Below are 26,933 nucleotides of genomic sequence, written 5' to 3' on the forward strand. Positions count from 1 at the left end.
CTCCAGGGACTCAGGATTGCATTTCTTTGTTCTGGGTTTTATCTGTCACAGACACTTTTCTAGTTACAGATTCTGTTTATGAATCATGCTGTGTAAAGAACAGCTGATATTTTAGCAGATCTGAGCCTGGCCGAGAGTCATAAGCACATCCAAGGAGCAGAGCTGAGCTTCTCTCCAAGAACTTACATGCCAGACGCTGGTCTTGGGATGAGATTTGATTGTCTTAGGAACAGATATTGATATTAATTTGGAAACTGTAAAGTTAGATTCAGTTTGGCAAGCACCTGTTAGGCACTTACTGCTTGCCAGAGGCTCTGAGGAGGACAGAGGTATATGTGGATCACACACCTTCAGGCATTCACGGGACGGGGCAGCTGTGTGCTCGCACAGATGCCCTCCTCTGAAGGACACACACGTTCACCTCACTGCTCCCCAGAAACGGAACGTGTGAGCTCAGGGAAGATGTGGGTGTGAGTGTTTACTGAGAGGTGACCCTCGGAAGTGTGGGCACAGGAGACAGAGAAGGGAGAGACACCCATGTGGGTGCATCAGTGAACCCACCACCCCGGGTAGGGAAGCCCGGAAAGCCTTCCTGGAGGAGGTGACATGCTCCCTGACCTCAGCAGATGGGTGGGGGTTCAGGGGGCAACCGTGCAGGGAGCGGGGCAGGAACGGGGAGGGTTGTTGGGGGGCGTGGCGCTCAAGTCGGGGGTGAGGGTGGCTTTGGGACGATTCAGAGAGCACCTGGCACGTGGCCAGTGAGCCAGGGAAGCTGAGCCCTGCTCTCTGTTCAGTCAGTAGATGCCTACTGGGCACTGCTGGGCACCAGGTGCTGAGAGAGTGGCCGGGGCGGTGCCCGTGCTCCCGGCCACACTCCCGTGGGGACAGACAGACAGACTGGCGCTGCTTGCGGAGGGTGCCCTGGCATGGGGGCCCGGGGACGAGCGTGGCAGGGAGGGCTGTCCCGTCCCCGTCAGAGCCCCCAGCCCCCGGGGCCGGCCCTGTCGGGATATCTCCTGCCCCTGACAGCGGGCTCACGGTCCTCACAGAAATCCCCGTGGGTCTGATTCCTCCTCTGGGGGTTGCTCCATGCCATGGCTCTCTTCCTGCCGGTCTACCAGCCTCTACGTGCTTTGGGTCTTGTGTGAACTCTGGAGCCCCTCCAGCTCTGGAGGTGAGGGTAGTGGGAGAGGCCAAGGCTTCAGAAGGCCCCCCAAGGTTCCCTGTGGCTCCCCATCATCCATGCTAATAGCCTTATGTGGGGATCAACTGCCCCAGTCAGCTCCACACCCAGATTGCATGTTTGGCAAAATCATTCAAGGACATTTCTCATAGAGGCTAAAAGTGATCTATTACTGCTCCTAGGGACACTCTCAATAATTTCAGAACACCATTTGGAAAATGGAACTAATCTCATGAAAAATAACCTCTTACTCCTCTGGCCCACTGAACTGCACACGGATTTTCTCTTGGATATGCTTCTTTTGGGCTTTGCTGGTGGCTCAGTGTTAAAGAATCCACCTGCCAGTGCAGGAGACCTGCGTTGGATCCCTGAGTTGGGAAGATCTGCTGGAAGAGGAAATAGCAAACCTCTCCAGTATTCTTACCTGGGAAATCCCAGGGACAGAGGGGCCTGATGGGCTGTGGTCCGTGGGGTCGCCCATGGGCGACCAAAACAGGAATGCTTCTTCTACTGTTAAGCAGCGAGTGCATGCTGGGTCACTTCAGTCGTGCCCCACTCTTTTATGTCTCTATGGACTGTAGCCCACCAGGCTCCCCTGTCCATGGAATTCTCCAGCAAGAATACTGGAGTGGGTTGCCATGCCCTCCTCCAGGGGATCTTCCTGACCCAGGGATCAAACCCATGTCTCTTATATCTTCTGCATTGGCAGACAGATTCTTTACCACTGGCATCACCTAGGAAGCCCATTAAGCAGTAGGTTTTGCATTTATACACTTAAATGAAAAGCAGGTTATCAGCTGTTGTCCCTGGTTATGTGGATCGCTCTGGTGTCCAACCACACAGATCCTAAACCCACACTCCAGCTCTCCGGTTTACCACTTTGCGCGTATCCCAAAATAAATAAATAAATGAATAAGCCTACTGCAAAGTTGCCTTTCACACCTTCATTTTTCTCTGCCCAGTAAAAAGCCGATGAAAATACATTTTGGTAACGTTCCATTCATTTCCAAGTGTGCAAGTTCTCAAGTACATTATAAATGAGAAGAAAAGAAAGGGCTGGGTTGTTTGTCAAGCTGTCATATTATTTTATTTATCATCTCTTGTCAATAGGAAAGTCCAGAAGTGTATTGAGATAAAAGTGGAAGTACGTGTAAGGATGACAGTGTAAATGGGACGCACTGCTGTGTGTCCTCCCATTTTTCTCTCTTCCCACCGTTGGCCAGTAAACAAGAAGACCTGAGCCGGCTGGTACAGACTCGTCCGGAGGGGGCAGGGGGAGCTTCTGTAGTGGGGTTTGCCCCGTTACACGCCCCCAGCCCCACACGCCCCCTCTCCATCCCCCGCCGCACCGCCCCGTGCCTTCAAGGTCATGACTGGGTTCTGGCTAACGATCGAGAGGGTATGCGGTGTTTGAAAGGACAGGAAAGCTCTCTTAGCTCCACACACGACAGGTTATCAGCCCAGAGACTCACACAGCCACCTCACCCGTTCAGGGGCTGGGCGAGGGGAAACTAAAGAGTGAGCCTGGGGAAAGTAAAAGGTGGGAGGAACTTTCAATTTAGTGAACGTGATTTTTCCAGTCAGGAGAAAATTCATGCTGTTTATTTCAGTTTTCAGAATAAAGTACCTCTTAAAATTGCCTGGGTTCTGCCTCGAGAAACTCACCTCTTAGAATACGAGGACACGACCCGGTTTGCCGGCGGCACGTGTACCATTTATTGTTACATGTTAACAAAAAAAAATAATAATAATAATTTCTGTGAGCTCTTGGAGATTATATCTATTTTATATGTGCACACATATGGGGCTTCCCAGGTGGCGCCAGTAGTAAAGAGTCCGCCCGCCAGTGCAGGAGACAGATGCAAGAGACACGGGTTTGATTCCTGGGTTGGGATGATCCCCTGGAGAAGGAAGTGGCAACCCACTCCAGTCTTCTTTACTGGAGAATCCCGTGGACAGAGGAGCCCGGCAGGCTACAGTCCATGGGGTTGCGAAGAGTCAGACATGACTGAGCATCTGAGCACACATACATGTACACGTATGTATGCACACACATGCGTATATCTCCTAATCTCCTAAAAGACATGTGCCCTGGAGGGTTCAGCTCTGCAGGATTCAAGCTCTCAAGACGCCAGCTCCCTGTGGTGCGCACGCTGAGATGCTTCAGCGTGCGGGAAGGCACTTAACCCCTTTGCCAGGCCATTTGAATAATGCAGACAAAGATGACAGACTCCATGTGGCTGCAAAAGCAATTGGTGAGCAGAAAAGCCACTCGATTTTCTTTAAGTGAAATGTCTCGGAGCTGTTTCACCCATCTCGCAAAAGGGCACCAATGTACCCAGTTGTGCAAGGAAGAAGGTTAAGAATCATAAGAGACTGACCAATTAAATGGTGTTTTTGTTGCCAGAAAGCAGTTGAGAATGGTGGGAGGCGGCCGGGGTGCAGAAGCTGAGCGATACAACTGAGCAGGAGAGGGGCTCCCGCTGAGCGTGTCTGGTGAGCTCTGTGGACGGTGAGCGGCTTCTTGGTGGAGGTCAGGATTTTAGCTCGTATATATATAGCCCCGCGTTCCTTAGCAGTTGTTCCACCAGGCAGACGCAAAGTTGCATCTTTAGAAACCTTGACTGTCTGTGGGAGAACTCTGGTCCGTTTGGAAGACACAGCAGCCTGTGTCTCCTCCTGTCATCACGTCTTCCTCGCCCTTCTTCCACTGCCCTGGCTGCCTGTCGCCCGGGCCCCGTGCGCTGCTCTGCCTGCCCTTCTAGACAGAGGCACTGGGCTCCATCCCAGGCCCAGCCCGTCCTCTGACCTTGACTCCGTGCTCTCACCACGGGGGCTGGGGGGCGGCCTCCCCATCTGGTGCCGCTGACCCACCGTGGACCCCCACAGCACCCTCTCGCCTGCCTCGCGCGTGCACACCGTCACCCAGCCCGCCCTGGCTCCTAAGCTTTCGCCCTGCTGGATGCTCCGCCTGCACCCAGACCTCTCCCGCCAGAACCCGCAGGAGCACAAGCCCAGTGTCTCCTCTTCCCCCACCCTCCTCCCTTTTGCCTCCTACTGTCTCCACCACAGCTTTCCTCCCCCGAGTCCTTCAGTTCCTTACTGGACGAAGCCCAGACTCTGTAGACAGCCCCCTGCCGTGGACAGCCTCCCCTGAGGCCACCCACAGACCCCAGCTTCCCCTCAACCTTCAAGAACCACTTACACTTTTCCAAACACGCCAACCCAGTTTCCACCTTCCGTTCCCGAAACGCCTCTGCCCCCTCGTCTGCCTGGTGAACGCCTAGCCGTCTTCCCAGGGCCTGGCCCCAGCCTTGCCTTGTCCCCTGGAGGGACTCACCCCGCCACGTCCTGCCGCGTCCCCTGCCCTGCTGCCCGCTCCCCACCCCGGCTCTCCCGGCCCCACAATAACCTACCAGTTCTGCTGACTCGACTCTCTTCCTCTATAAACCCGAGCCTCCTCGACCTCTGCAGTTAAACCCCGCCCCACGCCGCGCTTACAGTGCCCAGCACTGTGCCGCAGAAATAACAGGTTGCTACTACTGTTACCACCCTTCAGCAATGAAGACCGGATAGTAATGACCAACCGCGTTCTGAGACTTAGTTCTTCCTTCAACAAGTACCCACAGGGGGGCTCTTGTAGCCCTGGCGTCTGTTTCCTGCACAGACAACGAGCACGCCTGCCCTCCTCATCCCAGGGGGTAGACAGGCCTCCCCACAGGTCAGGACGCTGCCGGATGATGAGAGCCCGCCGCCCCGGCTCGAGGGGGCTGCTTCCTGCTGGGTTTAGGTGCTGCTAAATGAAGACTAAAACCAGCATCCGCTGGATCATGGAAAAAGCAAGAGAGTTCCAGAAAAACATCTATTTCTGCTTTATTGACTATGCCAAAGCTTTTGACTGTGTGGATCACAATAAACTGTGGAAAATTCTGAAAGAGATGGGAATACCAGACCACCTGACCTGCCTCTTGAGAAATCTGTATGCAGGTCAGGAAGCAACAGTTAGAACTGGACATGGAACAACAGACTGGTGCCAAATAGGAAAAGGAGTACGTCAAGGCTGTATACTGTCACCCTGCTTATTTAACTTCTATGCAGAGTACATCATGAGAAACGCTGGACTGGAAGAAACACAAGCTGGAATCAAGATTGCCGGGAGAAATATCAATAACCTTAGATATGCAGATGACACCACCCTTATGGCAGAAAGTGAAGAGGAACTCAAAAGCCTCTTGATGAAAGTGAAAGTGGAGAGTGAAAAAGTTGGCTTAAAGCTCAACATTCAGAAAACGAAGATCATGGCATCCGGTCCCACCACTTCATGGGAAACAGATGGGGAAACAGTGGAAACCGTGTCAGACTTTATTTTTTTGGGCTCCAAAATCACTGCAGATGGTGACTGCAGCCATGAAATTAAAAGACGCTTACTCCTTGGAAGGAAAGTTATGTCCAACCTAGATAGCATATTCAAAAGCAGAGATATTACTTTGCCAACAAAGGTCCATCTAGTCAAGGCTATGGTTTTTCCTGTGGTCATGTATGGATGTGAGAGTTGGACTGTGAAGAAGGCTGAGCGCCGAAAGAATTGATGCTTTTGAACTTGGTGGTGTTGGAGAAGACTCTTGAGGGTCCGTTGGACTGCAAGGAGATCCAACCAGTCCATTCTGAAGGCGATCAACCCAGGGATTTCTTTGGAAGGACTGATGCTAAAGCTGAAACTCCAGTCCTTTGGCCACCTCATGCAAAGAGTTGACTCATTGGGAAAGACTCTGATGCTGGGAGGGATTGGGGGCAGGAGGAGAAGGGGATGACAGAGGATGAGATGGCTGGATGGCATCACTGACTCAATGGACATGAGTCTGGGTGAACTCCGAGAGTTGGTGATGGGCAGGGAGGCCTGGCATGCTGCGATTCGTGGAGTCGCAAAGAGTCAGACACGACTGAGTGACTGAACTGAACTGAACTTAAATGAGGGCTTGCTGTGTTGCCTGTAGATGCATTCATTAATAGTAGATTCTTGTGGTACCCCTTGCTCTGTCTTGGTTGAAGCCTCAGATGTGGAACCACTTGTACAGAGGGACCATGTATCTGGAGGGACTTTGTATCTGGAGGGACCACGTATCTGGTGGGACTGTGTGTACAGAGGGACCTTGTATCTGGTCTGTCTTGGTTGTCTTGGTTGAAGCCTCAGATGTGGAACCACTTGTACAGAGGGACCATGTATCTGTAGGGACCACGTATCTGGTGGGACTCTGTGTACAGAGGGACCTTGTATCTGGAGGGGAGGGACCATGTATGGGAGCGTGTATATGAAGGGACTGTGTGTACAGAGGGCCAACCATAGGCTAGGTGGGCTTTTTCACCTGCCAGAGCCTGGCACCCATAACCGCAGCATTGCTCAAGGGTCAACTGTACACCCTGAAGTGTATTGCTGGGTTGTACGGTAGTTCCATTTTCATTTTATTTGTTTATTTATTTATTTATGAGGAAAGGGCAGCTGTTTTGAGAGGGGGTTGTGTGGGTAAGACAAGTAAGAGGCAGGGACCAAGCACGGAGGAACAGCCAGAGGCTGCTGACGAGCCTGGAGACTATCAGGCCTCCCGCCTCCAAGGCGGCTGGCTTACTGCCCACACGGCCTTTACCTGGTCCTGCCCTCTCAGACCCCGCAGGGCCCTCTTCCAGCTCGGTCCTACCATTGTGCCTACGTCCAGTTCACCCACACTGCGTGTGGTCTGTTTGAGAACATCCCAGTTCCCGTCTCACCTCCACCACCCAGTCCAAATGTGGCTGTCTCCCACGGACTCGTGGGGTCACCGGGCTGGCTTCCCGCATCCTCCTGTGCCCCGCTCAGTCGCCAGAGTTCAAGCCTTTGCGTCTGGATGCCTGTGGCTGCTTCCTCCCTTCGGGCTCTCGGTCAGCACCTCCCGCCTCCCCGCGGGCTCCCCTGGCCAGTGTGGTTTGCATCCATCCCCACTAGGCCGTCCCCCGAGGACACAGTCTTGACTGCCGGGCATCAGGACGTCTGCCCTTCATCTGCTGTATCTGCAGTAATTCCACAGCTTAGCAGTTCAGGTACACTTTGAACTTTTTTTTCCCCCCATCTGAGTGATTCAGTCTTTAAATGTACTTTTTAATTAAATGCAACCTGGACAGCTCTCTCCACTCCGCCTCTCTGATGACTGAGGGTTTCCTGTGGGGGAAGCCGGCTCAGATGGGGCCCCAGGTCCCCCTGCCTGGAGCCTTTCTTCCCTGGACTACAAAGCATTTGCCTTTCTGCTTTTGAAGCTGCCTGGTGCCCACTGCTGCTGACCTCGGCAGAAACCCTCTTCTTGAGCCTGTGTCTCCACCTCCCAACCACATACACCAGCCTGGGAGACATTCAGTGAAGATGCTACAGTAAAGTCCCAATTAAGGAAATGCTCAGGGGAACGAGTGTTCCAGTTAATTTAATTTTTGGTTAACTGAGCACAACCGAAGTTTTTATTGGGAGGAGGCATCGTCATGTGAAAGAAAGATTATGAATTTAGGATGAGGACATTTGTGTTTAAAACCCATTCTCTGCCATCTGAAGTCACGTGACTTTGGGGCTCAATTTTCTCATCCATAAAAGGGGGTGCTAATAGCCATCTTAATAGCTTGTTGTTGGATTAAATGGGGCAACATTTGTGAATGTGAACATGTAGCCGAGTTGGGCAGCCGTGTGGGAACTTGGTGAAACACGCTTTCCTTCCCGCTTCCCATTTTGTTTTCATTTTTCTTGGAAATAATTCTTACTACACTGGCATATGGTTTTTAAACATGTTTTTTAATGCAGAACACTGGAGGAGAAGGTAATTTTCCTGGCAGTGGTAATAGTGACTCATTATTGTAGAATATTTATGAAAAATTAACCAATCATTGAGTATCTGTGGAGTACTTACTGTATCTCAGATACTGTGGGAATAGCAGAAATGAAGAGGTCATTTTATTCTTTTTAAAATGCCCAGATAGTCTTTGCACTTTTCTGCTAAGAATTGAATGTGGGAGGAAAAAATGGTAGAAATGTCAGCTTGGCAGGTTAAAAATGCACATCTATGATTTTTCCTCTCACTTAGAAGTAAAAGCCCACTGAAAAGCAGACTTAGGTCCACAGGACAAGAAGAAGGAGCTATTAGTGAATGAAAGATGAGAAGAATGTCTGGATGGAGGAATAATAACCTTGGGGCAGGGGAAAGGGGTCTCGGCTTGGAGACACCCAGGACAGACGTGGCCACCTTGGGGCCGCTGCTAACACAGCTAGAAACGGGGATCAGTTCATGGTTTCTGTCTGAAGCAGTCTGCTCCCTACCTCCCACTCTGTGCAGAGTGCTCAGCAGGTAAAGCAGATGGACAGGTGGACCGACAGACAGACAGGTGAGGAGCCCTCCTTCTGAGAGGGAACAGCTCCCGAGGAAGGAGCTCTGTGCGCTGGGGTTCGAGGGCCCCTGGGAGCAGCCCTGAGCTCCCCGCCCGACTGAAGCCAGGTTGCCCGTTGACAAGCCACAAAGATCACATTTGGGAGGTGTGGCGGGCTGTTCCACTTTAAGTCTCTTTGCTGTTCTGTTTAATCCACGTGCTCACACGGGTTTGAGGATGGGCTGACGCGTCCCAGCCGCAAGTGCAGCTGCTCATGTGGCCTGTCCTGCCAACCCAACAGCTGAGGGGCCTTGAGCTCCTGTCATCGTTGGGGCAGTGAGAGCCACACGAACAGAAGTCCCCGTCCCGTATGAATCCCCGTTACCAGCAGCTTCCTCCTTTCCCCTCCTGGGGGTACCGGCTGCCCTTCCCCAGGGGCTGTGAGCTGGGCGCTGGCCCACCGACCCGGTGGGCAGTCGGGGGCCTGTCTCCGGGGACCGTGCCCCCTGGGCTGGCGGGACAAGTGCTGAGCACAGGCTCCGTCCTGGGCGCCCGGCCAGAGGCGATTAATGCCAAATTAACACCTTGCTCGGCGACCTCCCCACACCCTGCTGCTCTCCTTCACGTCACACGACCGTGTGTAAATATTAGCTCCTCGGGTCGTTTCTCCTCATCAGCGACTTTCACAGATGACAGGCGGGCTGCTCATGTGACTGGCATTCCTGAGCCCTTGTCCTTTGTCGCGAACGTTGTCTGCACACGGAGGTCTGACCACCAGCCCCAAGGGCCCCACGGTGCCACCCGCACGGGCGCCGGCTGTGGGGAGGGGCAGGCTGCCCGGGGCTTTCCAGGAGACCTGAGGGTCCACGAAGCGTAGCGTGGAAGCAACTCCCGTTAGCGTAGTCGATATATAGGTTTAAAAATTGATTTGTTGGTTCTGCCTGCAGCAAGATTTTTTTTTTTTTTAATTCACACGAACCTTTCATTCCAACGTCTCGTACCGGTGAGTCAGTGAGAGCAGGACTCAGCGCTGTGGGGCTGTGACTAGAGGGCAGCCCTCTTTCCTTGCCTCTTCTCTCTCCACCGCCCTGACCGCGCTGCCCGCGGTGGAACCGACCAGGGAGCCCCTCAGCCGCTCACGCGGGTGACGCGTCTCTGCAGCCTCAGGTCCTCTGGGAAGCGTTTTGCATTTGCCATGATGTCCATTTATTCTTTATTTCCAGTCTCCTCTGTCTCCACCCTTTATTGAAATTCCTATTCTAGAAATATTTGATCAGTCTTCGTTTTCCCTGGATAAACAGTAGTAATGTGTACTGGGCATAGTTTAATTTTGATATTACACATATTTGAGAGAAGAGTTGCAAAACCATCTCGTGTTTTTTTCTCCCTTGTCACCAGAGGGATGAGCTGAATTATTTATAGCTTGATACTCACACAACAGAGATGGAGTCAGGGTATTTATGCTTCAGAGAGAAAGGATTGCACCGAGTGCTTGGTTCGTGGGATGTGTTTTCTCCAGGGTCACGTTCGGGCCCACATAAGAGAGTGGCCACTTCCCAACAACACACGTACCCATGAGAGGGCCTGACCCGCGAAATAGTTGTGGAATTGGATGGATTTGAAAGTAGTGGCTAGACCAGGTACCTCAATCAGCAAAGTCTTTAATTGATAAATAAGGTCAGCAGTGGAACACGTGCAGCCGTGTGAAGGCCGTCATGAGTACGCTGTGCAGAGGGGCAGCGAGAGCTCTCAGTTTCCAGGGCTTCTGGGCAGGACGTGGGCTCACGGGCTGTGGGCTCCAACCCTGGCCCCTGGTCAAAAACGCCCGACCAGGACCCCAGGGAGGCCTCCTTGGGGCTGGGTCAGGCCAGGAGATGCTGGCTGTCCTGTGGGAGTGGCTCGACGAGACTCATGTCTGTGCCCCACCTCACACCACGTTCCCGTCCGCACCCTGTCTGTGCTCCAGAGGCCCCCCTCATGGCTTCCGCTTTCTCTGCCACAGGAGACACTGGCACGCCTGAAGCCGTGGCCCCCGTCATCGTGGTTCCCCCAAGCAACAGGAGTGTGGTGGCCGGGTCCAGCGAGACCACCTTGGAGTGCATCGCCAATGCCAGGTAGGCAGCTGGTCCCCCACCTGCTGGGTGTGGCCCGCTCCCCCAGCAGCAGAGGACTTGTCCCACAGCTGGGCTATGGGCACAGCGCATCCGGGGAAGACCGCGTGGGCCTTTCCCAGGCCTTGTTCCGCAGCGTTTATATTGGGTGTAACATTTATACTCGAAGTCGGAGCTTTAACTGTGGGTCAAGTGGAGAGCATCCTCTGAGATTCTGGCTGAGGAGCAGAGGGGAGCTGAGGCCTCTGGGTGCAAAGGAAAGCGTTAACCCCCTCTTCTCTGTCGTGCGAGGTATTCTCCACCCCGTTGGTGGCCGCCGCACGCTCGAGTCCCTGGGGTCAGGCCTCCCATGTAGCGTGTCCCCTGGCAGGATTTAGTTTAAACATTCTTTCCCGGAGCCGATGGAACCATTAGCACTATGGCCTATTGCCGCTGCAATTAGCTATCCTTGCTCAGCAGCCCTTGAGCAGAATGTGTCATCTGCGGGTGCCGTAAGGGAGCAGAGCTGCATCTGGATGGGCTTTTAAGTGTCCATTGTTCAGCCCACCATGGTTCCTGGTAGAAAGATTATTGCCCCCTACGCCATCCACAGTTACCGTCACTAACGCCCCTCGTTTCCCCAGGCCCGCCGAGGAGCTGAGTGTGACCTGGAAGAGAAACGGAGTGAGGGTCACCACTGGGCTCCACGGCTTCGGGAGGCGCCTCACCATCAGCAACCCGACCTCCTCGGACACTGGGGTGTACGTCTGCGAGGCGGCCCTGCCCGGCAGCGCTTTCGAGCCCGCCAGAGCCAGAGCCTTCCTTTCGATCATAGGTAAGGCTCAGATGGGGAGTGGCCCCACACCTCAGTCTGGGAAAACAGCATAGCTAACTCCCGTATTCCACTCACTTTATTTTTAACTCAGCACATGGAGGTGAAGTTTGCCTCCCAGACTCAGCCTGTTCTTCTTTCCCAAGAACATCAGTGCATTCAATCCAAAGAGTTGATGTTCTGAATACTCCCTAGAAATGTTCTTCTGAAAACTTTGAATCGTAAAGCTTGGGAAATAAGAGTGTCGAGATCCTTGGCATATTTATCGCCTTTGGATACTGGTCTTTCTGCCACGATGCTTTTCTATAACTCTTATTTGTCTGTTCTGATCAGTGTTCAGAGGTTAATCTATTACCATTGTATTTTTTACTTTCTGAGCCAGGAGAGAGTGAGAGTCTTGAGTGTTCCCTTTTGTTAAACTGAAAAGTGAGAACAGACAGGTGTCCCAGGACCACGTGTCATCCTGAAACCGAGGAGGAGACACGCTGAGGTGCGGTCCAGCTGCTCTAGCCCCTGGGAGATGCTGGCGTTTAGGAGGTGCGCCTGGCACGCCGACTAAGGGGATCCCGGGAGATGCTGGTGTTTAGGAGGTGCACCTGGCACGCCGACTGAGGGGATCCTCGTCTGTTTTCAGGTTATGAAAAGGTTGCACTGTATCACGAGGCAGGGCCTGTAGTTCTCGCGTGTTTTAAGCCCCTGTTAGGACCCACACTGGCTGCAATCACTGTTGCAGTGGCCTGTCCAGGAGTGGTGGCTGCCGCCGATGAGCGGTGCCCGCGGGATCGGCCCAGGCGGGACGGCCCCTGCTTCTCTCTGAGGATAAGGCAGGTGAGAATGGGAAGGGAAGTCTCTCAGGAGCAGAAAGCTTCTGAGAGCAGTCATCCTCCCGCATTAATCACAGACCCTGCAGTCTGCCTCTTTGCAAACCAAGAAAGAACAGAAGCCTGTGTCTTCACAAGAAATTAGCAAGAGTGTGAAGAAATGCTGCAGAATGGGCAGTCCGCGCCATGTTCCTGTCAGTCACGAGGAAGCGGCTCTACTGCCCGAGAATGGCTGTCAAATGCACGTGTCACGAGCCTGCTCGCTGTTCTGAGAGACACGCACGAACTGTGAAGTGTTGGCGAGGCAGGCCTGAGTCAGACTCTACACCAGGGAGCCGGGCCGGCTCCCCACTGCCCTCCTCATCCACGCTTCACAGTGGTCCATCCCGCACCCCGTTTCCTGAGGCGGACCTTTCTTCCGGGGGTGACCTACGGCCGTGTGAGTGCAGCATGTCACAGGTAGAGCCCAAGTTAAAGTCTGTGACGTTTAAGTCTCCAGCAGACGGGGCTGAATTGTGATAAAACGTTTTTTGTTGTTCAGTCACTCAGTCACGTAAGACTCTGCGACCCCATGGACTGCACGCCAGGTTTCCCTGTCCATCACCAACTCCCGGAGTGTGCACAAACTCATGTCCATCGAGTCGGTGATGCCATCCAACCGTCTCATCCTCTGTCATCCCCTTCTGCTCTTGCCTTCAATATTTCCCAGCATCAGGGTCTTTTCTGATGAGTCGGGTCTTTTCTGATGAGTCGGCTCTTTGCATCAGATGGCCAGATTATTTAATCAAGAGAAGAAATTTATCTCCCTGTGAACTAGAACATTTGTTTCCGTCGTAATTCCCTTTGAAAAATATTTAAATCAGTCACAGGAACTTGGTTCTGCATTTCCATCTGGATTCCAGAGCAGATTGTTACTGTATTCTCCGAGTTGCCGCCTCTCCGTATTCAGCTTTTAAAGGTGCACGGACGCACTTGCATCTTTATGATGTTGATTTAAATCCCCTGTACTCATAAGAATTTGCTGTGACAGGTGGGATTTTCTGGTTGAGTCCTGGGAAGGCCCTGAAGAGCCTGTTAGTTCAGACTGATTCGGGAGATTACGGCCCCGAGCCCCGAGATGGTGGAGGGAGGGGTCCTCGAGAAACACGGGGCCCGGCTGTCACGGGGAACCCTGTGGGCAGCTGTCACCATGAACATGCAGATGAAAGGGAGCAGACCCAGGTCGGCTCCCCGTTGCTCTGTTTCATACTGGTGAGACCAGTCAGGAGAGCTGTGGCTGCGTACCCCGCCCGCCAGCTCCCCCGCTGGGTGGCTTCATTTCTGAGGTTTAAGCAGGAATATGGGGTCTGACTACAGCAGTGTCGTGGCCGTAACTCTCCTGGGGAAGGTGGCCTCCTAGGCTTGGCGGCCCGTTCTCCTCCACCCGCCCTGTGCAGGGTCCATTTCCTTTTGTGCCCACTGTCTGGGTGTCAGGGTGTCCAGTGTGTGGGTTCAGGGTGCCCACTGTCTGGGGCCAGGGTGCCTGCTATCTGGGGTCAGGGTGTCCAGTGTGTGGGGTCAGGGTGCCTGCTGTCTGTGCCCAGGGTGTCCAGGGCGTGGGGCCAGGGCGCCTTCCGTGTCACAGGTTGGAAGTGCTGGAGTTAACCCCCCAGGAGCATGTTTGTCCAGCACTGCGTGGCCTGGTGGGGAGGAGGGGAACTTCGAGACCAGGAAGATGCATGTCCATCCCTAAAGGAGTGTTAGGCTCCTGAGGCCTAGGGTCATCTCCTCTCTCTCTCCTCAGGTAGGGGGTTTCTAAGTGTCATCTCGGAAATTACATCAGGTCCAAAAACCACAGAGATGACACGTTCTTCCTCGAAGCAGCATCCAGCATGGCAGGAAGACCGCCGTCTGGGTACATCACAGAGATGTGGGTCATCGGCCCCAGGGCACGTGGCCGAGGTGGGGGGGTAGACCCAGAGCCTGGGTACATCACAGAGATATGGGTCATCGGCCCCAGGGCACGTGGCCGAGGTGGGGGGGTAGACCCAGAGTCTGGGTACATCACAGAGATGTGGGTCATCGGCCCCCAGGGCACATGGCCAAGGTGGGGGGGTAGACCCAGCCCACAGAGGTCAGGGAGGCTCTGCAGAAGGAGCAGGAGGTCTGGCCCTGCAGATCGAGTCTGAATTTTCCAGCGAAGCGACTTGAGTAGGACATTCCCTGCAAAGGAACCAGGACGACTGGGCGGCCTTTGTGTTGCTCAGGTGAGAAAGGACCACAAACCCAACACCTCAAACTAACACAGACGTGTCACCTCCAGGCAGGTTCCCGGAACCTCCAGGAGGTTCCCGACCTCCAGGCTGCGCTGGGCTGGGCTGTTGTCTGGAAGCTCTGAGAGGGTCCACCTCCTGGCTCACCCAGGGGCTGGCAGATTCAGTTCACGAGGCTGTGAAACTGGACCTTGTTTCCTTCCGAGCTGTTGGAGGGTCGTTCTTGGGTTCTGGAGGCAGCCAGCATCCCTGGCCACAGCCACCTCCGTCTTCAGAGTCAGCAGCAGGCCGGGTCCTCATGCCCAGACCTCTGACCTCCCCTCCTGCCGTCCCTCCTGCTTCCAGCCGGAGAAGGTTCTCTGCTTTTAAGGGTTCCTGTGATGAGGATGGGTCCACCCAACAGATCTAAAGTCTCCCCATTTTTAGATCGATGACCTCGATGACGTCGGCAGAGCCCCCCTGCCATGCGGTGTAGCGTGTTCTTGGGCACCGCTGACTGGGGGTGGACACCTCTGGGGGCGTCCTTCCTGCCCCAGTGGACACAGGCGCCAGCGTGTGGATGATGACGGCGAGTCAAGGGCCCACCCTGGGCTCTGCCGCTTCCCGAGACGGTGGCTCTGGGGGTGGGGTGGGAGGCAGACGGCTGAGGGGGTGTCTCGGGGCCTTCACTGGCAGAGTGCCCTTCTATAACAGGGTTGTTGCCCATGAGCAAGGACACGCACTTGCCCCGAGAAGTCCACGGTGGGGCTGCCTCGTTCACAGCAGACTCTCCCCACCAGGCACCTCAGTGTCTCTCGGTTGATGTGGCCAGTACTCTCCCCGTCTGTTCTCCTTGTAGCCCACTGAAGTAGCTGAGGGTGGAGAGGAGAGTCTTCTGAGTGCTGCGGGGCTGCTGGAGGAGGTGGGGAGAGATAACGGGCGGAGGCAGGGCACGGTGGGATGACCATCGGAAGCCAGGAGGGTCTGAGGCCTGCGGCAGCCCCGCGGCTACTCTGCATGCTCAGCCACCTGGAAGGCTTTCTAGAAAAGGCAGGAGAATCAATGAATGAGTGAGCAGACCTGGCCTCCCTGGATTTCGGCCACTGAACCCTGCCTGGGGTTTGGCAGCAGAGGAGACAGTGCTCGGCCAGCTCCAGAGGCTGCCCTCCCAGACGTGCCCAGGGAGCCTCGGGGTCACAGAGCACACGGAGCTGGGCACCAGGGCGCTGGCCAGGCGGGGATGACGGCGCTCAGAGGAGAGCGGCCAGGCCAGGCACCTGCAGCCCCAGAGCCAGGCCTGTGGCCAGCCTGGACCAGCCGAGGGCCGCTGTGTGATGACGGCCCCTCGTCTCTGAGCCCAGGCGGGCTGCTCCCCAGCGTCTGGAAGCCCCAGACACTGCAGAGCCAGGAGAACGGCCCCAGGACATCAGTCGGCGTGGCAGTCAGTGTCTGCAGTCTGCACCTCAGGGCTGTCTGGTCCCGTGGGTGCTGAGCATCTTACGTGTGGGGTTTTACCGTCAAAGTGTGACTCCTCTCAGGAGACCCTCAAGGGATGCTGAATGAGAAAAGCCGGGTCCACACGGACAGTACTGTGTGATTGCACGTGTGTAACTTTCTTGAAATGACAGCAATAAAGAGACAGAGAGCAGCTGAGGGTTACCAGAGACCCCGGGTGGGACACTGGGGTGGGTGTGGTTACAGAAGGGCAGCGTGGAGGCTGGACCCATTCCGCATCCTGACTGTGGTGTGGACACAGACCCACATGAGCTGTAACAGTGCACGGGGCCAAGTGCATACACGTGTGCACATACACGTGCGCACGGGGACACACGGGAGGCGGGCAAGGCTGGAGGGGTCGGTGCCAAACACGCGAGGTGCCCCTTTCCCTGTCGGGAAACCGAGCAAAGGACGCGGGGGCTCTCTCACTTATCACAGCTGCGTGGGGCTCTCCAGGGATCCCAGAGCAAGATGTGGTCAATCACGGCAGACGCTGATGTTTTACCTTAGTTCTTCTCCTTTCCCCTCACCTCCCTGTAACCAGGCAGCAGGGTAGGTATTGACTTCAGCATCCAGGACGGCTCGGGGCCCGGGCAGGGCACAGCCGCCAGGTCGTTAGCCTGCCGTCTGCTCCTGCTGCCGGTGGCTAGTGCTGCTGGCCTCACCACTGATGAAGGAGACGTGGTGGAGTGTGAGCGTGCGTGCGTGTGTGAGCGTGCGTGTGTGAGTGAGCGTATGTGAGCGTGCGTGTGTGAGTGTGTGTGAGCGAGCGTGTGTGAGCGTGCGTGTGTGAGCCTGCGTGTGTGAGCGAGTGTGTGTGAGCATGCGTGTGTGAGTGAGCATGTGTGAGCGTGCGTGTGTGAGTGCGTAGCTGAAGACCAGCCTGCTGACGGGGAAGCTGCAGTATTCTTCGAGGCCTGGCCTACACACACACAGCCAGGTGGAGAGTCTGCCCCCATCTGTGGCCGTGGCCTCGGCCAGACGGGCTCCGTCCAGCGGTCGTTCCTGCCTGAGCGACGCCGTGATTGCAGGGCTGACACCTGACTGCTCCCAGGGAGGGACTTGCAGCCTTGCCTCCTCCATCATGTCTCTGAAACACTGAAGTTTTCCCTTCTCTGTTTCCTCCTTTAGGTCCCACCCTGTTTAAAGATTTAGTCAGTACAGAAGGCAGGCCAAGCTCTAGTATCCACAGTCACACAATTAGAGTTGGAAACAAACCTGTCTGGAAGACAGTCCCCGGAAATTATCACAAGGAAAGCTAATGACCAGCCTTGGTTATCCTGATAATGAAGACACTGCTATCTTAATACTCGACAAACGTGGCCATGCCAATGTTGAGTTCCTGCTAAATAAACCAAGAAAAATACTGCAGTTTACTCTCCAAGGAAATTCATTGTTTACTACAACCACTGCTTTTCTGCTGTTCATCCAGCGGCAGGCGGGCGGGCCGGGTGTCTGGAGATACGCAAGGGGTTGTGCTTCCTTTGCTGCTGAAGATGGATGAGAGGTCCATTTCCTTCTTCTCTTAACTATGATTTTGCCTTCCACTGAAGTATTAAATCTATATTTTGGAGAAGAACTGCTAAGACTTTGAAAAATATGCTAATAGGCTGCCCCATTCCCTGATACAGGCTGGGCACCTGCCTGTGGTGCTTTATTTGACAGGTTTTGTGAGTTGTTGTTTAGTTTAGACACGGAAGCAAACTAGCCTATAAAATACTGTGCTGTAAATATAAACCTTTGTGAACCTCATGGGATGGGTCCTTCTAAAATGTGAATTAAGATATTCCATGATTCAGACCCATAAACTGAAAAGTGGCCGTTGCCCTGGGCAGTAATCTGCTTTCTGAAACCTTGGACTATAAATTGCCTTTGGACCCTGCTCACTGAATCCTGAGTTTGTGTGCACGACGGTAGGTAGCTAATGAAGTTTTCAAAAACAGTTCTATCAAAGGAGTTCAAACTCTTTCAGGCTGTAAGGGTCTTCCGAAATACATCTCTTTGGCTTAGGGGCTGTTTCGGTTTTTTTCTTGTTTAAAGAGCCACCCTATTTTACCGCGGAACCTAAGAGTCGGATATTAGCGGAAGTGGAAGAAAACGTGGACATCGTGTGTGAAGCCATGGGTGAGTGAGGGGAGCCGTGGGTGGGTGCAGGTGAGCCATAGAGGGTGGGGGAGCCGTGGGCGGGTGCACAGAGGCTGTGCAGGGAGCCCCCACACGGTGGAGGAACAACAGGGCATCTCCAGGGCACAGCCATCGTCTGGGCAGCACTGGCAGGTGGGCTGTGATGGTGAGAAGGCAGACGCTTCACCTGGAGCAGAACTCAGCTGCTGGGTGTGCAACCTTGGGGAAGGCCTTTGATCTTGCTGGGCTTTTGCGTCCTCACCTGCAAAGCAGGGATAAGAGTATTTACCCAAAGGAACAGCCGTGAAGCCTTAACGGCATCTGTTCTAACAGAGAGAGACCAAGTCTTACCCTCCTGACTCCCTTCAGAGGCTCCGACTCCCCCAGAGTGAGCCTCCCAGGACTTGGGGCAGGAAGTTCGTTCTCATCCCCGGGGTGAGAGGGGATGCTGAGCATGTCCGCTCTGAGGGGAGAGAGATCTTTCTAACTTCTTGAATAGGAAATCTTCCTGTTTTTCTGGCTTTTCAGCCTTTGATTGACCTTTCTTCTGTCACGGGGATGATTTGACCTCTTGCCTTGACCCCTCGCTGGCCATTGCTCCTGTTCCACGTCCAGCACACATGTGGTCACACTAGGCCTCCAGCAGGGCCGGGTCATAATCAAAACTGCACAAGTGCCCTGGAGAGGGTCAGGGAATGAGAAGGACCTTTGACATTAAGACCTGTGCGTCTTAAGGGTTTCAGCTTTTCTTCTGAGAGCTTGGAGGCTGAGTGTTTCCCAGCAGTTCTGGGAATCTTCAGGAAAGCACCCCCTTAGATGCAGAGGTGGGAAGATGGAGGATACCCTGTTGTAAAGTCACCGCCTGGGGTCTGGCGAGGGCGCTGCTCACGGATCTCTGGACAGGCCAGATCCGAACCCACATCCACCAGCTCTCCGTAGCCAGTGCTTAGGCCTGGACCCAAACAGATGCGACTGACCTGCAGGGAGGCAGCGGGGGTGCCCCTCAGGGTAGTGTGGAGGGTCAGCGTAGACATGGGCGTCCAGTGCCCGCCCCTGCATCCACTGAGCCTCCTGCAGAGGCGGCTCCGGCCCAGGGGAGTTGGTTCCTCGGGGCCCCGGCCCCTGCCCCAGCAGCTCCCGGAGCGCCGTGTCCAGCCCTGCCCTGCGCCCTTCTCTGTGACCGGCTCGACCCACAAGGATGGCGCCAGGAGGGGAGAGGAGGGGTCCTGTGAACTTCCCGGGGAAATCTTTCCTTACCGTGGCCCCGTTGTTCTCACCTCTGTCTAAACACCAGTTTTTTAAGGCCAACAACTCTCTGAAAGTGAGACTATAAAATATTTAGAGTGCTTATACTTTAGAAACAAGAGTCTGCCATATTGCAGGGATAAGATTTCTGTTTATGACATTAAATTGCCCCCAAATAGAACTATTCCTAGTTCCCTGTATACTAACAATTATTTTTCTATAAATGACAATGTTAGGCTCTCCCTTTGACAAGAAGATGCTTTTCTTGCATGATTTCTACAGAGTAAACTGCTTGTTAAGTACAGGCTTATAAATACGTACTGAACAGGTCTTTCAACATTGCGTTGCCATCATATAATTTACTGCTTTCTTTTAATTTTGACAATGAAACCATAGCAGCATGTGAAGAGGTTATTCTTTATGAAAGCTGCATCATGTAATTGCTATTACGAGACTTTACATGCAGTGGTTATGCTTTTACCTTCAAATGAATTTTTTTAAATTTCCTTATTTAATGAAAAGTGACAGGAAACATAATGAAGGCAAAGATCAGAATCTGAGAATACATTATCCTGAAATATTCCACGATATTAGCTTTATTTATTAAAGAAGACATCTTACACCTACACAGTATCACAATTGAACAGATCTGAGTGTGCCTTTCAGCGTGAATCGTGTCGAGATGTTTTATTCAAATTCATTTTATATTTAGGGAAGCTGAGGCACAGAAGGATCCAAGATCTAGAAATAAGCCAGGTGCTTCCGCATTTTTCCGACAACCGGCGTCCTGTGCCCATGGAAGCCCAGGACCCCGTCTCGAGTGCCTCGGTCTGTTCCACCGACGGCCTCTCTGGTCCACCCTCTTGGGTGGCCTGACCCTTCTTGGCTTCAGGAGGAGGGAGCAGGGAAGCAATCTTCCCTTTGCTGGTTCCCCAAGGACCTAAGGGAACCGAGAGGAGGGCCCGGTGTGTCCCAGGCAGCAAAGCCACCAGGAACAGTGCGTTTCCATGCGGCTGCCTGGCCACCTGCAGTGACCACACCCGTTTGGGGGACAAGCAACAGAGGTCCTCGTGCTCCTGGGCCAAGGACAGCCCCTCACTTACACCCCAGGTTCTGCCCCGTGGCCCTGTCCACTGAGCACACCCGCCTGGCGAATCCCAACCTCAAGCCTCCTTCCAGGTGGCGAGGCCGTGTGCAGCTCGTCTCACTGCTCGGGAGTCTCGGCCTCCCCGTGACATCACCCGAATGCGGAGGGGCACCCGGGAGGGGCGGCTGGGCCTTGGGCCTCCATCTGATGCTGGCCCACCTGCTCTTGGGCACAGGCATGGGAGCACCACCCCCCCAACCCCGTCATCTCTGCACCAACCTGGTCTCGGGGCCACAGTGACGTCTCCCGAATCCACAACCTGGACCAGATGCGCCCTGCATGCGTGCTGCTTGAGCCCATCCACCAGGCCCCCAGTGCGTGGATCAGTGCCTGATTCATGTGACTGATCGTGCGTGCATCAGGAGCGCGTGGATCAGTGACCCCGACTCCTGAGATGGGGTGCTGTAGTCCCAGGCTGTGCGGTGAGCACGCCACCTGGGCTGGGCGCTGGGAGGAGCTTATGTGCTGATGCGATCGGTCTTCACAGTCACCTTCGAGGGGGGACACCACTTCCTTACCGAGTCCCAGGGAACAGGGAAGAAGAGGGGTTACCTGCCCTGCCCAATGGCACAGCTTGGAGGGGGCACCTGTCTCCCATCCTGGTGACCCTTCCCCAGTCCCCACGAGACAGAGGCAGTCACCGCAGGGCCAGGGGCCTTCCTCCCAGCACTGTCTGAGGTCAGTCACAACCGTACCCATAGGTCAAGGGCAGGGCCAGGCCGTGGGAAGAGCTGGAAGGGTCTGCAGTCCGCTCCCCATCTGCATGGAAGATAAGAACACCACCCGACCGGGCGCTTGGAGGGGTGAGGAGATGCCCAGTGAAGTGCTGCCATTCTACCTTGGAGTCGTTTTGCCTCAGTCCTCATATAGCAGTTCTTGAAATTTAGTGAGTTTTAAATGCCCGACTGTTTCCACTTCTCTGCAGGGGTCCCTCCTCCCGCCCTCCAGTGGTTCAAGGATGCCATCTCCATCAACAAGCTCCAGAACCCTCGGTACCAAGTGCTGGCTGGCGGAGGCCTGCGCGTCCGGCAGCTGCGTCCAGAGGACTCAGGGATCTTCCAGTGCCTGGCCAGCAACGCAGGCGGGGAGGTCCAGACACACACCTACCTGGACGTCACCAGTGAGTAGGCTTCCCTGCCCTCGCCCCATGGACGCTCAGAGAACACAGGTCTCTGTCCAGCCCAAGTGCCCTCACCCCGGCCACTTGAACGCGCTGCTCTGTTGAGACGTAGAAGCAAAGTCCCCATCTTTCTGGGCAGAACTGGAAAGACTAAGTGGACAGCTCATGCCTAATCTTCTTCTTTTGATATTTTTCTACCTGTTCTTATATATTTATTCTCTATTTTCATTTTATTGAACAATTACAGTGCTTTCGTGAGTTTCTTTTATGATCCCATTAACAGAAATGCTTTGGCACTATGAAAAATAAGATAAAGGCACCTGTGCGTTTTCTCTTTAACCTCCCGTAGTTGCTTTTCTTCTAAAGCAAGTAGAGTTTAGTGATTATGGAATTCTCATACTTGCCCCGTCGGGAAGCAAAATGCTGATGTCTCCAGGTGTGGGGGCCGTTCAGGAAATCAAATCACGGCCAGCGTGTGCATGGCCAGTGACTCTTGTCAGCGGTGACTCGGAAGAGACTGGTGCAATATTGAGATATTCATGCATGCGTTTTGCTAAACTAGGAGTCACTTCCTCTGACCTTGCCCGGGGTCAAATTTCCCCTCCATTGTGGAGTCTAGGAAACCAGTATCACTTCAAGCAGTAAAAGTAATACTGGGGTCTTAAGCTGGAAACTGAGTTTTGATCTATTAGAATTACTTGGGGATTCCCAGGTGGCATTAGTGGTAAGGAATCCGTCTGCCAGTGCAGGAGACAACATAAGAGACATGGGTTTGATCCCTGGGTTGGGAAGATCTCCTGGAGAAGGGAAGGGCAACCCACCCCAGTATTCTTGCCTGGAGAATCCCATGGACAAAGGAGCCTGGCGGGCTATGGTCCATGGGGTCTCAAAGAGTGAGACTCGACTGAGTGTCTGAGCCCGGAATTACTTAAGCCTGTTCTGCAGCAGGGGGCCAGGGTGTGCGGGGCAGGGACTGTACAAAGCCAGTAACTGCTTTTGGCTTTGAGGGAGGTGGTTTCTGTTGCCCTCACTCACCTCTGCTGTCGTAATCTGGAGGCAGCCCAGACAGGTCTGAGCAGACGGGGCTGTTCACAGGGCTTCATTTACAGAAACAGGGACAGACTGGACCGGGCCCAGAATGGAGGCCGCAGACCCCGCTCTCATGGGAGACCCAGGGAAGACCACCTGATCCCAGCCAGTCTCAGCTCTCTCTTCAAAATGTAGCCAGCTCAGCCCAGGTCACAGGGGTCTCAGGAGGATCAGTTTGGAAATTTAAATGAAAGTGCCACTTAACCTGGTTCCCATGACAACTGGAGCAGGAACAAATAAATACCTGTAATGATCATGCTACATATCTGTTTTGTAAGTACAGGGCTTTGCAAAGTGGATTTTTTTTTTAATTAAAGCACTTTTCATGAAATAAAAATATAGTGTGCAAAACAATCAGTATCTATTTCTTCATTTAACAAGCATTTACTGAGCACCCATGTCAGTTACTCTGGGCCTGTGAGGCTCAGGGACAAAGCTAAGATTCTTTTCTGAGGTCCTTAGACTCTAGTTATTTTAATGTTCAAAATGGATCCTAGGAAGTGTCAAAATGTCATCTCTTGGGTGATATTTAATATTCAGAAATTAGATCTCTATTTTTTTTTAACAATGAAAGCAGGTGGTTTGATTTCTATAAATAAATGTCCATCTTCTCTTTAATGTTCATCTGAAAGCTCTGTGGTTCAGTGGTAAAGAACCCACCTGCCAATGCAGGAGACATAAGAGACATGGGCTGGGTTGATCCCTGGGTCAGGAAGATCCCCTGGAGGAGGGCCTGGCTACCCACTCCAGTATTCTTGCCTGGAGAACCCCAGGGACAGAGGAGGCTGGCGGGCTGCAGTCCACAGGGTCACAGAAGCGCCGGCTGTGAAGCGACTGAGCACGCGTGCAGAGGCCCTCCTGCTCTCGCCGCCTCGTGCTGGCAGAGGGTTACAGTCGGTCCTGAAGGGTTCCACCCTTTATCGCTGCAGCACCGTCTGCGGTTAGTCCTGTAAACTCCCAGGCAGATGCCTCCTCCAGGCTGGCCTGAGCATTCCCGTCTCACTGTCGCGTCCTCTGCCTAGATGTGGCCCCCGCCTTCACCCAGCTCCCAGTGGACACCACGGTGACCGACGGGACGACGGCCGTGCTCAGGTGTGAGGTGTCCGGGGCCCCCCGGCCGGCCATCGTGTGGAGCAGAGGTAGGTGGCTCGCACCTGCCTCGGGAGGCGAGCCAGCCGGGCAGGGTTACCTCTGTTATTCCCGCTCACCCACCCGTTCTGTGACGAGGAAAATCCTGGGGAGCCAGACCGGCGAGACCCCACGAGCTCCCCGGAGCTCACCGTCCGAAGAAGAGGCACATGCCCCTACCCCGCGCGCACAGCTCTTTCCTCTGCAGGCCCTCCGTCAGTGCCTCGGGCCGGGTGGCCCCTTAAATCAGGGCGCCCGGTTTCAGCCCCTTTGTGAAGGAGGGAGGTCACGGCTAGGAGTACGTCCTTTGTTACTGTAAGCGAGCTGCTTCCAGCGCAGGATCACCTGCGTCCTCAGCGGACGTGTGCGACGCTCAGTCTGACTCTGTTTCCGTTCCTGTGTGGAGTCGCGTCCTGGGCTGGTCACAGCACCCCGCCCCCCGCCCGGCCCCATCTACACCTCAGGCACCCCGCCACTGAATGGATGGCACACGCGGTCCGTCCTTGACAAGCCCCAGCTGAATTGGGTTCCTCCCCATAGATCATGCTTGATGGACTGTATCCAGGTGAAACCTCAAAACTTGCACTTTTTTCTCACCCAGACAAGCCTTTGGTGGCTTCCCAACTCTCGAAGGGGCCTCAGCTTATAGACACAAAGATCTGGGAAGCTACCGATTAATCGGAAAGAGGGGATTCTTTCATTTTAGATATTTTCTTCTTGTCTTTCCTGATTTAGAATGTAATAATAGCTTTAGATAGAAAATGTATATACACAAAGAAAAAAGAAAATTTATATACAGAAAACTCAGAATCAGCCACTCAGAGGAAGCCATCACATTTATGGATCGTAATTTTTTTAAACTTTTTACTTTGTGTTAAAATTTAGCCAATTAACAGTGTTGTGACGGTTTCCAGTGAACTCTAAGGGCTTTCGCCAAATGTACACTTGGATCCTTTCTCCCCCAGACTCCCCTCCCATCCAGGCTGCCACATGAGGCTGAGCAGAGTCCCACGTGCTGTACAGGAGAAAGACAGCAGAGTGTACATGTCCATTCACAGATCACAATTTTCTTAACTGAGTCTCTCCGCATTGGACAGTTAGGGTGTTCTTGGCTTCGGTTATCCTAACGACTGCTAAACAAACTGCTTTGGTTACTTCCGTGCATATAGTTTCCACTTTCTTCTGATTATTTCCTCGTTTATCTTCCCGGCTGCAGCCACAGCATTGCATCTCCTTGAACGTTACGGTTCTCACGTCCCTGTTTTCTCTGTCGTCCGCAGGAAGCCACATTCTGGCCAGCGGCTCTGTGCGGATCCCCCGATTCATGCTCCTGGAGTCTGGGGGTCTGCAGATTGCCCCCGTCTCCATCCAGGACGCAGGCAGCTACACCTGCCACGCAGCCAACTCAGAGGGCTCCCTGGACGCGTCCGCCATGCTCACCGTGTGGAGTGAGGACCGCGGCCCACGCGGGCCGATCTGTTACTAATGGTTTAATCAGCACATCGTCTGCGCTTGGGGATGTCAATGTTCCCTTGGACTCCCTAATCTAATCAAAGGAGAATCATTATTTTTACAACTAATTTAGAGAAATCTGTTGAGCAATTAGTCTTTTTCAGCTTCTAAAAGAATAATTAGAAAATGTATTCAAAGACTTAATGGGAACATTTCAGGAGAGATAAAAGGTTAACTTTTTAAAGTCAGTAGAGTAGGGGTATTATGCCAAACTAGTTCAAATAACAAAACTGAGAAGTTGGCTAATTTTATACAAATCACATGAGAAGAATAGATCAAGAATTCAAATCCAAGGGGAAGTATTTTTCCCATACTGTAATTATAACCAACTAAAACATTCCTCATATATTAAGTATGGACGTTTCCTATGTGTAGGAGTGAACTATAACACTATTTCTGAAATGCAGAATAAATTGTTTTCCAGAACCTAGGGTTTGGATTACCAAGTATTCAGCCTCACCGGCTGATAAACTTTTCCCTCTCTGCTTCATCCGTATCCATATCACTACAAAACATTGTCCAAAACAGCCAGTAACAGTGCTCATTAATAGATTTTGCTAAAGCCATCTATATGAGGAGAGAAACTTTGAACTGCCTGAGTGAGTAATTTGTTAAAATACCTTCCTTGAAGAAAAGCTAGAAAAGCACTTGTGCTTTATTTCATATCTGGTTTAAATTTCTATAATATAGTTGGTGTCCACTCTGACAAATGGCCCTTCCTAATTTATTAGGTTTTCTAAAGATATCACTAGTTTTTTAAAAAACCATGAGTACAGCACCCCCCCCCCCATATTGTTAAATATTTACTAGAAAAGAGGTTTTGTTCCACGGGATAACCTAATGTGTCAGCCACGTCTGATTCATCCAGCGTCCCTGGAAATTAACTAAGTGTAAAAGCTTCTGGAAAACTGATGTCTGCATCTCTGTAGGTCATTCAGCAGAGCATATTGTGGGTCTGCTAAGATGCAAAATTGTGGTAACACAAGAATGGCTGGCACAGCCCCGCGTGGCCTGGGGTCTCCCCAGGCACCCCCACCCTGTCTGTCCCAGTGGGAGCAAACAGCAGCACCCCTTTCATAGGCAGGAAAACCGAGCTCCGAGCAGAGGTGCTTCTCTGGATGCCCCACGGGTGAGCGGTCAGGCAGGGACCCAGCCTCCTGATCTGGGCTCCGGGCTCTTTCCTGCCTCAGAGCAGCCCTGGCCTCGAGGTGCGCGGCGTGGGGGCACAGGGCGGGGCCGTGGAGTGCGGGCAGGCGTTCAGGCCTGCAGAGAGCACCGGGTCCCCCGTGCACTGGCCCCGGACTATCCGGCAAGAGACCCTGCAGGGCCGAGCACCGGTTTCCCCTCCTGGTCGCTGGGAGGATCACAGCCCTCGCAAGGCTGTTGTAAGGATTAAGTAAACCCATAAATGAAAGTGCTTTGCAAAGCCATGAGGTGCAGTGTGGACCTTACCAGAATGTTGATCCTCTCGGGAAAGAATCCAGATTCTTCCTCAGAGCGTAGAGCCTGGTAGACACCTGCCTGTGATCTTGCTTCCCGT

At 53.4% G+C, this 26,933-nt stretch overlaps 1 protein-coding gene across 5 annotated transcripts in view; it reads left to right on the forward strand.

Annotated features, from left to right (window-relative positions):
- SDK1 (sidekick cell adhesion molecule 1) overlaps positions 1-26,933 on the forward strand; it is a 742,921-nt gene that overhangs the window by 543,123 nt on the left and 172,865 nt on the right. For all 5 annotated transcript variants that reach the window (XM_086376792.1, XM_086376793.1, XM_086376794.1 and 2 more), the window contains 6 exons: positions 10,560-10,671; positions 11,292-11,482; positions 18,069-18,152; positions 21,470-21,664; positions 23,776-23,892; positions 25,162-25,329. In XM_086376792.1, the coding sequence (XP_086232918.1) occupies positions 10,560-10,671; positions 11,292-11,482; positions 18,069-18,152; positions 21,470-21,664; positions 23,776-23,892; positions 25,162-25,329 (867 nt within the window). The remainder of the gene's footprint in view (positions 1-10,559; positions 10,672-11,291; positions 11,483-18,068; positions 18,153-21,469; positions 21,665-23,775; positions 23,893-25,161; positions 25,330-26,933) is intronic.

This window comes from Bos grunniens, chromosome 25, assembly GCF_055505025.1.
Source record: "Bos grunniens cultivar Pamir isolate PY7600 chromosome 25, Bosgru_T2T1.0, whole genome shotgun sequence".
Classification (NCBI taxonomy): Eukaryota; Metazoa; Chordata; class Mammalia; order Artiodactyla; family Bovidae; genus Bos; species Bos grunniens.